Genomic DNA, 17,860 nt, shown 5'->3' with positions numbered 1-17,860 from the left:
ATGTTTTGTAAAGATAGAAAGCCCAAGAAGGTTTCTGAAGGCTGGCTAGGACTCTGACAGTCATTTTTCGGTGGGGTGGGAAGTGGAGGTGTATGGCACTGTAGGCAAGGCACAGAGGCAGAAGTCACAGGTTGTGCTCAGTGCTTATAATCTATTACCTTGGTTCCGAGATGACTTGTCAGCCTTCGAGGAGCAGAATGTGTGCTGCTAGAACTCAAAACACTGGCTGTTTCGTGATCTATTCGTGCAGTTGAACCCTAGAAAGTAAGCAAATTATAGACAGTATAATTTAGATTATAGATAAATACAGCTAACTTCATGTTAAGGTACTCCAAATGAACTGTCTTTAGGGTAAACAGCTAAATATACCATTAAAAGTGTGAACATTATAACTGCTCAAAATGATTATGTTTATCTATAAACTTAAGTAGAGTTTAGAGAAACACTGAAGGAAAAAAGATTGTTGCAAAAGACAGTTAAAGTACAATGTGAAAGTAACCGAACACTGCAGAAATTCTAAGAGCAATATTCTTTCACAAATCAAAAGGCATGAAACTACATTGAGTTAAACATAAATTGATTGGTAGAAAGCTCCACTGAGTGACAAAATGCTCTAAATTACCACAAATTTCGTACAGACCAAGTTCTCCAGGAGTCAGAGTAGAAAAAAGACTGCTTGAAACCTCTATTGGAGAAAGGCATGAAAAAATAAATAATTGCACTGAGATATCATGAGCACTTAGTAAGAAGAATGCATAAAATACTGAGGGAAAACAGAAAGAAATAACTACTTGCTTAAGAACTATTAAAGACTGAATAAGTTATACTTAAAGGTAGGCCTTGGATTTTGGAAGAATGATGGAAGAGTCTGTGTAAAGGGATAAATATGGAAAGCATGCTAGAAAAGAATATAGGCAGAACACTCTCTGACATAAATTGTAGTAATATTTTTTTGGATCTGTCTCCTAAGGCAAAGGAAATAAAAGCAAAAATAAACAAACGGAACCCAACTAAACTTAAAAGCTTTTGCATGGCAATGGAAACCACAGACAAAACAAAAGACAACCTACAGAATGGGAGAAAACATTTGCAAATGATGTGACCGACAAGGGATTAATATCCAAAGTATATAAACAGCTCATACGACTCGGTATCAAAAAAACAAACAACCCAATCAAAAAATGACCTGAAGACCTGAATAGACATTTCTCCAAAGAAGACATACAGGCACATGAAAAGATGCCCAACGTCACCAGTTATTACAGAAATACAAATCAAAACCAGATATCACTTCACAACTGTCAGAATGGCTATTATTAAAAAAAAAAGTTTTAAGAGAAAATTACATTTGTAAATGTAACTGTAGAAAAAAACTGTAAATGTGAAATTCATTTAACTGTATATCTAAAATGAGTATGTTAGTCTTTCCTCAATAAAGATGATTTTAAGAAGTTGCAACTTGAGAGGTCTTTTTTATGTCTCCCCATATAAAAGCATGAAGACCCACTTATTCACACCCACGTAGGGAAATCTAGGGTTAGATTAAGAACACTAGAACAGAGTCTCAGAGTGGCCACCCTTTCTAGTCTCTACTCCTTCTGTGGGTCTGGATGCTTTATGCTGGTTAGTCCTCTAGGGATACTTCTCAATTTGGAGCAGCAGGTTAGTACCCCTCAGGGTAGGGAGAACAGGCAGCACAGAAAGACATCCTGCAACTCCTTCCACTGCCACTAGCTACTGGGTGCTTCTATAATGGTATTTCAATTCACATGCAACCAAACAACAAACATTTACTGAGCTCTTGCTACTTTCTCAGTACAGTGCTAGTCACTAGAGATATAAGTGAATAAGATATTCCCATCCTCACCGCACACAGACTCTAGACAGGTTGCTCAACATGTAAATATACAGTAGAAAGTGCTTTGACAGAGGCCACATGCACACACGGGAATGGCATATACTCAGTCTTGGGAGTACAGAGTAAAGTGCTATCCGATTTTGAACTACGAGGAAGAGTTTAGATAATAAAAAGGAGGAGAGTTAGCAACAGGGCAGCCCAGACGAGGCAGAAGCATAAGCAAAGGTCAGAAAGAACGTGTGTGTGTGTGTGTGTGTGTGTGTGTGTGTGTGAGAGAGAGGGGGGGGAGGGGGAGAGGGGGAGAGGGGGAGAGGGAGAGACAGACAGAAGCTGATTCACTGATTGATTTGGAGATAAAGAGCTTATTCTGATTGCAATAAAGAAGATGGAGCTGAGGGACCAAGACTCAAGGTAAAGAGAATAGTCAGGGGGCTTTTTAAGGAGACTTAGGCAAGGGGCCTCTCTTGCTCTACAGTAGAAGGGGAATGACTCCTTATCCTGAAGCAAACATACTGCCTTTTTTAAAAAAAAATTAATCAATTTATTTATTTTTGGCCGTGTTGGGTCTTTGTTGCTGTGCACAGGCTTTCTCTAGTGGTGGCAAGCGGGGGCTATTCTTCGTTGTGGTGCACAGGCTTCTCATTGCAGTGGCTTGTCTTTGTTGTGGCTCACGGGCTCTAGAGCGCAGGCTCAGTAGTTGTGGTGCGTGGGCTTAGTTGCTCCGCGGCATGTGGGATCTTCGCGGACCAGGGCTCAAACCTCTGTCCCCTGCATTGGCAGGTGGATTCTTAACCACTGCACCACCAGGGAAGTTCCAAACATACTGTCTTTGAGGATATCTAAATATTTCTACTGTTTCTGGTAGTGAGGATCTAACACAACCCCTAACGATCCTTGTTTCCTGGTATTCACACCCTTATGTAATCGCCCTGCCTTTGACTGTGGGCTAGATTTAGTGAATGGCTTCTAGTGAACAGACTGCTGCAGACGTGATGAGAAGTCACTTCCAAGATAAGGTTACAAAGACTGTGGCTTCCATCCTGGGCACCCTCTCTTGTGCTCTCTGAGGGAGGCCAGATACTACGTTTTGAAACGCCCTTTGTAGAGACCCTGGTGGCAAGGACATGATATCACTGGCCAACAGCCTGAGGACATGAGGCCTGCCAACAGCCATATGAGTGAGCTTAGAAGCACATCTTCCCCGAGTCAAGTCTTGAAATGACTGCGGCCCCAGCTAACACCGTGACTGCAGCCTGTGAGAGACCCTGAACCGGAGGCACTCAGCTAAGCTGCACCAGGATTCCTGACCTACAGAAACAACAATAAATGTTTGCTGATTTTGCTAAAACTGTCAAGCAGCAATAGATAATTAACACATGGTTTGAAACAAAAGAGAAATAAGAGGTTAAACTATGAAACAAGGGAAAACCATGTCCACACTAAAACATGTTCCGGACATTCATTTCAGTGTAGATACCAAATCATCTTTAAGCTTCAGTCTCCGTACCTTCCTATACAGCTCCTTGATTTTGGGACACTCACCGCTCTGTTCTCCCAAACTCTCTAGCTAGAAATCCAGATGCATTTCTTATAAGGAGATTCCAAGAGAACATTCCCATACCCACACTACCTATAGGCCTAGAACTCGAGCCCTGAGAATCTTTCCTGGTCCCTTTTATTATGGCTAGGCCTGCACCAACATCTATCAGAGGAACCAGAGAAATGGTAACCTGCAAGAAATGGTACCTTCCTAAGAAGTATTTCCCACCTGACTCATGACTAAATTCTGAAGAAATGAGCGTCATTAACTCTCTCTCAAACTCAAGACCTATTAAATCAGCCATATTTTACATCCACTAAATCAGCCTTGCTCACTGTCCAAAAACATAATAAGTCCAAAAACATATCACTTCCAACTGTCAGTCTTAAAACGTGTGTGAGACACTGTTTCCTACTATTTTCTTTCCTATCCAAACTTCCTTGTGAAATTCAGGTTCCATGCTCCATAAATACCCACACCTCCTCAACTTTTCACATAATGCTCCTTTCATTTCATTAACTGAAACCTAGCTCTTATTGGACACCACCTCCCCCTGCAGCCCTCTCTCCAATATCCCATGTATTCTGGTGTCAGGAGGTAGCAAAAGCCTATGTTTTCCTCACTCTTCAACACCACTTTGAAACTATTATTTCTCCACCTTCCGGTAATAGCCCCAAATCTCCTTGTGTTATAATCACTTTTCCCTTTCCCCAGTGCTATCACCTACTAACCACCCAATCACTGTCTTCAATCGTTAAACAACTCTGGCACAAGGGTCACTGACCTCCTTCTACTTCAATTACTGCCACCATTCTGGGTAACTTGTGCCCCATTCAAAACCGTGGTCTCTCAGTTCTCTGCTATCTTCAGTGACGTTATTCTCCTCTACTCCATTTTAGTCACTGACATCTATGGCTGTATCCGAGACCATTTCCATCACCCTAAAATGTACCATCTCTGAACAATGCATTTAGTTATCTTGTGGTAACTCCGAAAACCTATTCTTCTGGCAATCTCCTTTAACCTTCCCCAAGAAAGTGTCTTTAAAATGACTGGAATGTCCAGCGCATGAACGTCTCTACATACTCCACCTTGAATTTTTTAGTGGTCCATCACTTCCGTAATTCTCGTCAGTTTTCAATATCTTTGCCCCATGGCTATTCCATCCCACCTGCCTGGAAACATTGCAATTGTAGATGAATCCAACTGTCTGTTTTCACTACACCCTAACATGGACTGCTGAGCAGTATTTGAGAAATTTGAGCATGTGAGAATATCACACAATTCTACAGGGTGCTGCCCATACAACATTTATGGTCACCAATACACCTGGGCCCTTAGTCCTTCATCTGTAATCCTTGTGTTTCCCTAGTCAGCTCTCCCTTCTTTGCTCACAGTGGCTATTTTGGATATGTCTCCTTTACCACAAATAATTTTACCTTTTAATTGAGAGAGAAACAGAAGCCATCAGACAAAACTTCCTCAAACTTGTTGCTGCCAAACTGACAAAATTACCTGCCTCCACACCCATCTCCATCTTCTCCTGCAACTGCTTCAGAGGCACCCCTTCTGCTACCTAAGGCCCGTCCCTTCATGTGTGCTGTGGATCCTTTCCCTCCCCATTTCTCTTTGCTCTTTTGGACCTTCAATCTTTTTCTCTACTGGCTCCTTCCCATTACTATTCAAATATGCTTATCTCTCCTATTTTATAAAAAGAAAAATAATCTCTCAATTTTCTCTCAAATCTCTACTCTGTGTCAGTTAATGGGCTTTTCTCTCTTGGGCAGTTCACACTCTGACTTTTTGAGTTAGCTAAAATTGCTCTCTTCTACTTTTTAACCTTCCAATTTAAACCTCAACTCACTCCAATATCACATGGTAGAGAAGAAAGCCAATGAAACGGCTCTTGCCAAGATCAGCACTGAAGTTCTTTTTTTGGTGAAACCTAAAGGAAAATTTTCAAGTCCTTACAGTCAATGGTGGATATTGTTAACTATTTCCTCTTTTGGAACAACAATGTTCCCTTGCTTTGGGATTTTTTTAGCCCAGGTCTTCATCTTCTCGTTCTATAATCACAGGGGATATAAAAATCTCCCATACCTTTAATTATCACATTTTTCACCCTTCCCTTGGATTCCAAACCCACTATCTAATAGCCTAGTTGACATTTCTGCTTCATTGTCTCAGACTGAACATCTTGAAACTTAACATTTTTGAAACTAGATTTTCCCTCATAAACTTGTTCCTCATCTAGTGTTAGCACTGAAATGCATCACCATCCTTGTAGCTGCCTATGACAAAAACCTGGAAGTCATTCCTGACTTCTCCTTCCTCCTCAGCCCTCGCATCCGACACTAACCCTTATGGATTATCGTTTCTAAATCCTCTCAGATACTCAGATATTTGCTGACTAAATGACTCTCTCACATCTATCAATTCTTCCCTAACCCCCAGGCCACCATCACCTTTCACCTAGATTACTGTACTTAATTTACCCAATCATTCTTAAGGTGTCAGAATAAATTAATTTGTAACTTCCTCTAGGATGAAAATCACCCTGACACTAGGTTAAGTGCTGTAGCGCTATGTACTTGCCCTTTCAAAGTACTTAACACACTTTGTGGAAAATGCTCATCTGTCTTACTTCTAGATGATAAGTTTCTTGAGGACAAGGTAGCATCTACCTAGCCCACCACCACACCCGAGGGTTGAGAACAGTCTTGGCATAATGCAGATCCTTAGTAAACAGTTCCTGAACAGTGATGAGTTTTATATTATTATCTTTCAGGTAAAAGGGCTGAGGGAGAAAGTTAACAGCAGAGTGAAAAATGGGCTAAGGAGCAGAGAGGTGGGGATAAGATGAATTGTCTAGAGGGGACCCCTCCAAGTAAATACAATTCCTTTTCACTACATATTAGAATCAAGCATCTATCTTCTGATTCCCCTTTATTCACCCTTACATATCCATTGCCATTACAGGCACTCAAATGTTTGCTGAGGGACCCTAGAAGGACTATGCCTGGCAGTTAAATTAGCACAACTGGGATACAGTCAATTTCAATTACACTTGCTGGGTTGGAACCCCTCTTCTATCCTCTGCTTGCTCACTTTACAAAGTGACTCAGAAGGGTTCACCATAAAGGTAGCAACAGTCTCCAACTCACTATGAAACTTGACATAAGAGGGGGAAGAAGCAACCACTCCCCTTGCCTTGCCTTTTTTTCATACAAACTGTATCTGGAAGTAGTCAAACAGTAGATAAGGAGAAGTTTCTCTTTATAGAAATACTATAGCTAATTTTGTAACCCCTAAGGAATTAATGGAGCTAGGCATTAAGTATCAGTGGCTGTTAATACCACAAAATAGAGACAACCAGACATTTTGTGCTTCCTGATGGAAGACCACAATGTCATCTATGAAAAAGTCTTGTCCAAAAAAAAAGGGGGAGGGGGCCTTGAAACCAAATCTGATACATCTCTAGATCTAAATACCAATTTATAGGAAATACAGAAGACAGAGGATCATGTCAAACTTCACCATGGAGATGTTATCAGCAAAATCCAGACTATGGAAAACACTAGAAAACAAATAACTTTGGTTAGTCAACAAACATATAGCAAAAAACTGAGAGACAAAGAGGAAACCTATAGATTAAAAGAGGCTTCAAAGACATATTAACCAATCTCTGTGCACGAACCTTATCTGGCCCAAGTCAAATAAACTGAAAAATTATGACATTCATGAAACAATTGCAAATTTGAATACTGACTAGATATCTGATGCTACTAAGGAATTACTGTTAGTTTCTTTGGCAGTGTAATAATGGCACTATAGTTATGTATTTTAAAAAACTATTCTTTGGGCTTCCCTGGTGGCGCAGTGGTTGAGAGTCTGCCTGCAGATGCAGGGGACACGGGTTCAAGCCCTGGTCTGGGAGGATCCCACATGCCGCGGAACAGCTAGGCCCGTAAGCCACAGCTGCTGAGCCTGCGCGTCTGGAGCCTGTGCTCCACAACGAGAGGCCGCGATGGTGAGAGGCCTGTGCACCACAATGAAGAGTGGCCCCCGCTTGCCACAACTGGGGAGAGCCCTTGCACAGAAATGAAGACCCAACACAGCAAAAATAAATAAATTAATTAATAAACTCCTACCCCCAACATCTTCTTTAAACAACAACAACAAAAAAAAAACTGTTCTTTGTCCTTTTTTCCCAGGATTGCTTTAGCAATTCTGGGTCTTTTGTGGTTCCATATAAATTTTAGTATTATTTGTTCTAGTTCTGTGAAAAATGTCATGGGCATTTTGATAGGAATTGCATTAAATCTTGTAGATTGCTTTGGGACTTCAGACAATACTACAAAGCTACAGTAATCAAAACAGTATGGTGCTTGCACAAAAACAGACATACAGACCAATGGGACAAAATAAAGAGCCCAGAAATAAACCCACACACCTACGGTCAATTAATCTTCGACAAAGGAGGCAAGAATACACAATGGAGAAGAGACAGTCTCTTCATCAAGTGGTGCTCAGAGAGCTGGACAGCTACAGGTAAATCAAAGAAGTTAGAACACTCCATCACACCATAAACTCAAATTGATTTAAAGACCTAAATATAAGACATGACACCATAAAACTCCTAGAAAAAGACATAGGCAAACATTCTCAGACATAAATTATAGCAATATTTTCTTGGATCAGTCTCCCAAGGCAAAAGAAATAAAAGCAAAAATAATCAAATGGGACCTAATCAAACTTAAAAGCTTTCACACAGCAAAGAAAAACCAAAAAACAAAAAACCCATCAACAAAACAAAGACAATCTACGGACTGGGAGAAAATATATGCACAAATGATGCGACTGACAAAGGGTTAATATCCAAAATGTACAAACAGCTCATACAACTTAATATCAAAAAAACACAACCCAATCAAAAGATGGACAGAAGACCTAAACAGATATTCCTCCAAAGAAGACATACAGATGACCACAAGCACATGAAAAGATGCTCAACATTGCTAATTATTAGAGAAATGCAAATCAAAACCACAATGAGGTATCACCTCACACCGGTCAGAATGGCCATCATTAAAAAGTCTGGAAAGAATGTGGAGAAAAGGGAGCCCTCCTACATTGTTAGTGGGAATGTTAATTGGTACAGCCACTGTGAAAAACAGTATGGAGGTTCCTTAAAAAGCTAAAAATAGATCTACCATATGATCCAGCAATCTCACTCCTGGGCATAAATCCAGAAAAGAGGAAAACTCTAATTCAAAAAGATACATGCACCTCAATGTTCATAGCAGCACTATTTACAACAGCCAAGACATGGAAACGACCCAAGTGCCCATCAACAGATGATTAGTTTAAGAAGATACCATGGAATTTTATTCAGCCACGAAAAAGAATGAAATACTGCCACCTGCAGCAACATGGATGGACCTAGAGAATATCATACTGAGGCAAGTCAGACAGAGAAAGACAAATATTAAATGATATCACTTATATGGGGGAATCTAAAAAATAATACAAATGAATCTATATACAAAACAGAAACAGACTCATAGACACAGAAAAAAACTTATGGTTATCACAGGGGAAGGAGAAAAGGACAGATTAATGGTATGTGATTAACAGATACAAATAATCTGAAAAAAAATTACTGAAACACTCTGCTGTACAGTTGAAACTAACATAATAATGTAAATCAGCTATACTTCAATTTTAAAAAAAGTAATCTTAGACATAGAAAACAAACTTATGGTTACCAAAGGGGAAAGGGAGGGAAGGATGAAACAGGCATATGGGATTAACAGATACACACCTCCATATATATAAATTAGATAAACAACAAGAATTTACTGTATAGCACAGGGAACTATATTCAATATCTTGTAATAACCTATAAGGGAAAAGAATTGGAAAAAAATATATGTATGACTGAATCACTTTGCTGTACACCTGGAACTAACAATATTGTAAATCAACCATACTTCAATTAAAAAAAAGTATTCCTTTTTTATTTTTTTTTTTTTTTTTTTTTTTTTTTTTTTTTTTTTTTTTTTTTTCTTTTTGCGGTATGCGGGCCTCTCACTGTTGTGGCCTCCCCCGTTGCGGAGCACAGGCTCCGGACGCGCAGGCCCAGCGGCCATGGCTCACGGGCCCAGCCGCTCCGCGGCATATGGGATCCTCCCAGACCGGGGCACGAACCCGTATCCCCTGCATCGGCAGGCGGACTCTCAACCACTGCGCCACCAGGGAGGCCCAGTATTCCTTTTTTAAAAAAATGTATTTGGTTGTGCCAGGTCTTCATTGTAGCACACGGGCTCCTTAGTTGTGGCATGCATGTGGGATCTAGTTCCCTGACCAGGGATTGAACCCAAACCCCTCGCACTGGGAGCATGGAGTCTTAACCACTGCACCACCAGGGAAGTCCCCCCAAAGTGTGTTCTTATCTTTTGGAAATACACATTGAAGAATTTATGCAAGAAATGATGTCTGGGATCTTTTCCAAAAATAAAATGGGAGGGCAAGTAGATAGGGTACATGTAGATTACTATATTATTCTGTCTGCCTCTGTATATATTTGAAATTTTCTATAATAAAAGGTTTAAAAACACATTACTAGCAGCAGAAAAGGTCCTCCTACCATTTTCTCTCTTTCCCACTCTTTGTTGAAGTTCATTACTACTTACTGGTTATATCACTAGAGATCTGGTTCTAAACATTAAACAGAAAAGCTGAGGATCAATTCATAAATGAATTACACACATAGTTATATACTAAGCAAATAGGGATCTGATCTGTATAATTTACTTTTAGCTTTCTCTTTTCATTTAACTTCCAGGGGAGATTAATCACAGGTCAAGAAACCTTATTTCTAGAAGGGGTGTTAGTCATTCCTTTCAACCTACATGTATTTATTGTAGTTATCTACTATTTATCAGGGATTGTGGGGATATAAAAATGGATGAAACTGGAAAGGATCTTTGCCCTTCTGGAGCTTATAGTCTACTGGGGAGAACAGAAATAATCACAGAAATAAACATAAAACTGCAAATGTGGTCTGCAAAGGAGAAGAACAAGCTAGGACAGCCTTTAATAATGGGATGTGAACAGTTCAAGCCTCTTGAGAAAGTCATGCTTAACCTCAGACATACACAAACTGATGTTAACTGAGTGAAGTGGGATGAGAAGAGCACTACATGGAACAGGAGCAGACGGTGCACAGGCTGCAGAGGAGAAAGCCCAGCGCAGCAGAAGTGCTGAGAGCAAAGTGTGACATAAAGCTAACACGTTGGGAAGGAGCCAGATTATACAGGTCATAATAAAGGGTTATCTTATTCTAAGAACCAAGGGACGCCAACAAAGGATTTTACAAAGAGGGTGATTTACTCATGTAAAGATCATTCCGGCAGAGTGGATGTGGGCAGGAAACCAGGTGAGGTAGAATGAATTTCCACAAAGTGGTAGAGATAAGGGCACCAGGATAGGAGCTTTGGTAGATCATGCTACTGTGATCCTGAGAGTCAAAAAGATTATTTTCATTTTTAATTAGTGTCAATGGTCTTTGTCTCTGGAGCAAATAATAAAACAACGCAAATGAACAAACCCCAAGTGGTTGTCATATGGGTAGATCCTATTAAGACAGGTTAAAGGAATCTTGGCATAACTGAATTACAGTCCCACAGATATATATCACTCATCTACATTCGGACCTGGGAGTAGCTGTAGCATCATTAATGTGATCTTGTAACTTTGCTATCATTTTACGGCATACTGAAGTTTTACATTTTTATATGAAACCTACTGTTCCTTTCTCTTATGGTTTCCTACCCACTTCATGATTATAAAAATTCTACCCTCATTTTCTTCTTATCTTTTAGTATTTTTAATAGTTTTCATTTTAGACATCAAATCTTATCTACTTAGAATTAATTTTGATGTAAGAAGTGTGATAGGGTTTCAATTTTTTTTAATGAATATCCAGCTTATTGGATAGGTGAGGTGTTAAAAGTATATAATAATTGGAATACGACCCAAAGCACTAATAGTGGGTCTAATCCTAAGCAAACAATTTTTTTTCTATCAAAAAGACAGAACTTTTCTTCTTTCTACGTATGTGTAGGAACACGTAATGTTCCCAAAGAATTCCCTAAACAATACACAAAGAAATAACCCAAATGTGCTATTTAAATATAATTTCCCTAATTTACCATCTATAGAGTTTTCTCCACTACAGTGTTCACCAGTAATATTAAAATGAAGTATCTTTTTGTTTTAACTCAGTAAAATAAATTTAAGTACTCAAGTATGAGACATTTTAAGCTTTAAATTTTAATGAACTAATAGAAGCAGGCTCTTTTAAAATAAATAGTATCATTAAAAGTAACCTACAGACACTAAGGGAATATTTTATATCAACAGTAAGAAAATTTCCTTAAAATTAACTTAGTGAAATTGTATTTAAAAAAATGATTCATATACAACATAAAATATTCATTGAAAAAATGTGGAGAATACAGAAAACTCCAAAGAAAAATACTGTCATAGTAGGATGCATTCCAATAAAACTCTAATAGAAGACTGATGGCAACATAACAAGATAATAGTTCTACATTAAAAAAAAACAAAATTGATGTCCATAATTTTGCTAAAGATGACAACAGTAAACATCATTAAGCTATGTTTCTACTTTGTATGAGCATTAGAATCATCTTTTTCAGTGATAGGATTTAAATTTCTAGATTTATGTAACCTTGAAGTGCAACATAAAACAAGAACTATAACTAAGTCCTTATGACCATTTTTTAAAAACATAAAAATGTCTTTGCAAAGAATGCCACAGAGAAAGAGCAAACCTATTCAAATACAAGCAATAATAACTAGGTCAAATCACATATGACCAAAATGCAGCTTAGTATTTATTTTTCAAAAAAATTCTTCTCACGCTAATCATTTTAGGCTAAAACAGAGACACACAATTTAGAACTATAAAATATACTTAGAAATTTTGAAAGCATTATTGTTAGATATAATAAAGAAAAATGACATAGCATTTTGATACTGAATTCTTCTGGAGATATCCATTCAAGACTAAGAAAGTAGATAAGATTTATAGATCTTTCTGAGAATCATCTCACTCTGTATTCCTTTTTAAATATTTAAATAGTTAATTGGAAAAAAATTAATAAAATATTTACCTGACCACTACCCGAAGTTGCCATGTTGATTTCTGCCACTCCTTGACTTTCATTCTGTCGCTCAGCTTCATGTGAGCCGGCTTCATGCTTGCTCTGAGATGACCTCTGTTAATATGGAGTTAACATCATTACATACAAAAATGGTGTATGCTTTCTTAGCCCAGAGCTTTCCTACGTTCTTGCTTTAAAGCTTTGAATGCCTCAATTATACAGGTTTACAAAAGCATGGAACTGCACTTTATACTTCATCAGCTCCAGCAGGGTTGACTGTCGACTATTTCGGTAAAAGGAAAGTGAAGTGTGTCCCTCGAGCATTAGAGCCACACAAGACAAAGGATTTTCTGAGACTCACAGAAACACCATCCTCCACCAGCTGTGCTCACATCACTATCAGGAATATAACCCAACTAGAACAAATAACTGTCTTTTCTGCAAGGTCACATGGCTCTGGCGTTTACTAGAGCTGCAAATATAACAGTTAAACTATTAACCTAAGCTTAAAAACACCTTCTGTATAACTATGTTTATATACAGAATATATATATATATACATCTTCTGCTAATAAAAGTCATATGAAACCAACAGATAAATTCGTAAGATTCTGATCTGAGAAAAACCAAAAACCTTTTCTAATGTAGCCACCATCTGCTATGTAAAATGAAAGTGACAGATTATATCCAGTAAAAGCAGTCATTTCAAGAGAGATTATATCCAGTACAAAGCAGTGACTTTGAAAAAAATATCACTGCAGAATCAAAGAAATAAAATAACTTTTCCATTATCTTTTATAGAAACAATCACAAATGTGCCTGCCCTAGGAAAATGATAATGCAAAAATAAAAATTACACTTTAAAAAATTTGACGTAATAGTGGAAAACTGTATTTATTGTACAATGGCTTCCACTAGAATTTCTTTAAACATAAAGCTTTCCTAGACCATTTAAGATGTGACTTAATAATTTACCAGTATTTCCATCAATAAACTAGTATAAGTTATATATAGGCAAAAGAGAGGTAGTCTCAATAATTCAGAAATAGAAGAAAAAATATCACCATGGGAAAATTACACTACGAAATTCAACAAAATCAACAAAAGTAGAGAATACAAAATCAATCTAGAGACAAAATGAATCAAAACCCACTAAATCCACCAAGATTTGACACTAACATAATTGAAGATGTCAATATAAGAGTACTGAGTATCTGCCATGTTGGTTACTTTCACTAGGTGCTGGGGAATACAGCATTGGCAAAACCAGACACTGCTCAAAGCACTCTTCAAGCTTCAGGCTAGTCAGGGATACTATCAAATAATGAGAGAAATGACAATAGAGTTAAAACTTTGACAAGTACTCTGAAGAAGGGTACAGGGCGCTATAAGGATATACACCAGAGGGACGCCATACGTTGTGGGGACTTGGGGGGAAGAGCTCCCTTAGGAAGCGTTATCTGAACTGAGATCTAAATACAAACAGGAGTTCTAGGAAATGGGATGGGGATAGAAGGTGAAGGTTTTAGGTAAACAGAAGACCATATGCAAAGAACCTGGGCTGGGAGGAAACATGGCTTGCTCTAGAACATCAAAGAACTATAGTGTGAAGAGTAGAACAGAAAGATGGTAAAAACAAAAACAAAAACAAAAAACTTACTGATTTTACTGAATTTAGTGTGATTCTCAGATGGCACTCTTGCCCTCACATAACTAATACCAGTAATACTAATGGGAAAAGGTGCGTGTATTTTGATTTTTTTTAAGTCAAATTTAAAATGGTCTAAGTAGGTAGGAAAGAGAAGAGACCAGTTTGGAGACTATGTATTAAAATAAGTATTAGATAATGGTACTTTACACCTAGGGAAGCAGTGATGGAGATAAAAGCAGTGGAGACAGAGGTAAATCTGAAAGACTGCATGATAGACTGGATATGGCAAGTGGAGGAAGAGGTCTGGTGTCAAGAATTACTCCTGTGTTCCTTAGCTCACACGACTGAGTAATGATGGTACCATTCACAGAGACAGGTAATACTAAAGGAGAATGAGGGTATTTTGGAGGATGTGGGGCTCATAAGGAGGACTTAGGAGGAGAAGATCATGAATTATGCTTTGGATATGTTGGATTTAAAGTGCCTTTAAGACAACTAAGTAGAGATGCAGAGTAGGTACACAGATTTAGGAGTCTGGAGCTCGGGGCTAGAAAAATGAATTTGAGAGCCAAAAGCATACAGCTGGTGAGTGAAGCCCTAAGCATAAATAAGATGGTCTCAGGGAGGGAGAGAAAATAAAGAGAAAAGAGAAATATGTCTTAAGGAATGTGTATGAACCAAAAAAGATGCCAAGAGTGTAATATTTCAAGCAACAGTGTTCAGTAATGTGGAAAATAATCAAGATGAAGACTGAAAATGTCAATTTAGTTAGCCATATGTAAGTCATCAATGATCCATTTCAGTGAAACTATGAGAGTAGAGACTAGACTGGTGTGTGTGAATGGTGGGGAGGAAATACAGACTTGGAGTCTAGAAGCACCTTTGGAGTGAAGATTAGGAAAAGACAATGAGGACGGGAAGGGAACAGATGAAGAACAGTTGCAGGGAGAGGTGGACCTGAGGAAGGTTCATTTTCTATTTTTAAAGATAAGACTTGAGCATGTTTAAATTCCAATGAAAAGATGCTACAGAAAGGAAAGAAGATAAATATGTGAGAGAAACGAGGTAAGAGTACAAAGTTCCTGAGAAGGCAGGAGCTGAAAATCCAAAGCTTAGGAAGGAAGGCAGAATGCTTCCTGGTAGGAAGGAGAGAGAGCTCTGACGATAGCTACTGTTTTCTCTGTGAAGGAGGAGGTGAAATTATTAGAAGGACGAAGATTAGTAGATATCAGAAATAGTCATTTCCAGTAGAGAGAGAATGGGGGATCCAGAGAAACATAGTAGGCCTGCAGGACTGCCAGGCCCAACTGATGATGGTGATAATGATGAAAATAATGAAGTTAAAAAAAAATCTAATGTTTGTTATGCACTAATCACTTGGCATCTATTGATTTAGTTAATCCTTACATCAACTCTACGAAGCACATACTATTATTATCCCCATTTTACAGATGAAGAAACTGAGGAGGCACAGATGATAAGTATCTGGCTTTAGGTCACATACCTGGTAAACGGCAGAGCCAGAGCTGGGATCACAACCCAAGCAGTCTGACTCTAGAGCACAAAGTAATATTTAACACTTATTATCTTTATTTTCTTTACTTATTTACTTCCCTTTATTCTTTCATTGATCCTAGGCTACAGGCCTGTCTGTGTTCTTTGATCACTATCTAAAACTACTGCTAACACTGAGAACAAAGAGATTGTTTCTGATTCCTTTGAAAGAATAATCCTATCTAGTTTCCTTATTCCCATAGTTGCTGGACACCTTGCCCAGTTTTCTATCCTAGGACTAAAAAAATTAAAAAAACAAACAAAACAATTTTGTTGAGGTATTTACATATCTCAAAATTGGCCCACTTTAAGTGTACAACTCAATGATTTTTAATAAACTTACCAAGCATCACAATACTCCAGTTTTAGAACATTTTCATCACTCTAAAAAGATCCCTTGTGCTCTAAAAGAACGCTTTATAGTTAATCCCAATTCCCACCCACAGCCTCAGGTAACTATAAATCTACTTTGTCTTTATGAATTTGTCTTTTCTGTACATTAATTATAAGCGGAATATGTGGACTTATGTGTCTAGCTACTTTTATTTAGTATAATGCTTTTGAGGTTCATCTCTGTTAGAGCATGTGTCATCAATTTGTTCCTTTTTATTGCCAAACAGTATTCCATTGTAAGGGTATACCACATTTTGTTTATTAATTCACCAATTGATACACATTTGCATTTTTCTACTTTTAGGCTATTGTGAATAATACTGCCATGAACATTCAAGTGAAAGTCTCTGTGTGGACATGTTTCCATTTCTCTTAGATAGATACCTAGAAGTGGAATTGCTGTGTCATATGATAATTGTACATTTGATACTTTAGGTGACTGCCACAGTTTTCAAGTGACCAAACCATTTTAGATTCCCATCAGCAATGTATGACGGCTTCTATTTATCCATAACTCTGCCAATGCTTACTGTTTTCTTTATGATTACAGCCACCCTAGTGAGTGTGAATTGGTATCTCACTGTGGTTTTAACTTGCATTTCCCTAGTGACTAATGATGTTGAGCATATTTTCATGTGTTTATTAGCCATTCCTATGTATTTTTCTGGTGAAATGTATATTCAAATCTTTTGCTCATTTGTAAGTGGGGTTGTCTCCTTATTAATGGGTTGTAAGAGTACTCTGCATGGGATTTTAATAAATATTTCTCACTGGCTATTTTCTAGAGATTTTTAAACCGTGCCATAATTTTCCTAACAGTTCGCACCCTTCTGAGCCACTCCCCCTGCCCCCAAATGTACGTGTTTGCCAGTAAACAACTTGTTTGAAATGATACATAAGAAAGTGGCAGCACTGGTTGCCTCACATATCCTTTTGGAACTTTTGAGATTTGAATCATGTGTAATAATTACATCATTTGAATTATGTTCCACATCTAGACCCTAAACCAGGTAGGGCAAAGACAGTGTTACAAGATGCTTCATGGTAGAGAAATTATTTAGCAGACATCTTTTCTCTTCTTGTCTACACTGTATGTGACCTAATTTATGAGTATCTGATTCCCAGTTTTCTCTATTTTCAAGCTTCTCTCTCTGATCTGTATTAGAAGAATGATAATAATGGAATAAAGAAACATCAAACAGCAAAATTAGAATTTTCTTTCTTGAATAAGACATAGCACCTTCTTTTAGTTTTCATTCACTGAATAAATGTAAACATTTTAGACTACGAATGATATGACCATTATTATAACAAAAAGAAACAAGAATTAGATTAGGTCACAGTGGTAGACAGTCAGCCCCAAATCCAATGATCTAAATAAAATTTTGAACAAATACAAAAAACACAAACAAGCGCCCAACTTGCAATAACCTTATAATAGTGCTGGAAAATGAGAATTGCTATTAACAAATGACAATTTTTTTTTTTTTTTTTTTGTGGTACGCGGGCCTCTCACTGTTGTGGCCTCTCCCATTGCGGAGCACAGGCTCCGGATGCACAAGCTCAGCGACCATGGCTCACGGGTCCAGCCGTTCCGTGGCATGTGGGATCTTCCCAGACCGGGGCACGAACCCATGTCCCCTGCATCGGCAGGTGGACTCTCAACCACT

At 38.2% G+C, this 17,860-nt stretch overlaps 1 protein-coding gene across 12 annotated transcripts in view; it reads right to left on the bottom strand.

Moving 5' to 3' along the window:
- APC (APC regulator of WNT signaling pathway) overlaps positions 1-17,860 on the bottom strand; it is a 144,335-nt gene that overhangs the window by 25,477 nt on the left and 100,998 nt on the right. For all 12 annotated transcript variants that reach the window (XM_082621898.1, XM_082621901.1, XM_082621904.1 and 9 more), the window contains 2 exons: positions 12,602-12,706; positions 159-257 (listed from right to left, as the gene is read on the bottom strand). In XM_082621898.1, the coding sequence (XP_082478024.1) occupies positions 159-257; positions 12,602-12,706 (204 nt within the window). The remainder of the gene's footprint in view (positions 1-158; positions 258-12,601; positions 12,707-17,860) is intronic.

This window comes from Mesoplodon mirus (genome assembly GCF_964341445.2).
Source record: "Mesoplodon mirus genome assembly, chromosome: 5".
NCBI lineage: Eukaryota > Metazoa > Chordata > Mammalia > Artiodactyla > Ziphiidae > Mesoplodon > Mesoplodon mirus.
The sequence above is the reverse complement of the archived record's forward strand: the minus strand, read 5'-3'. Positions and strand labels throughout refer to the sequence as shown.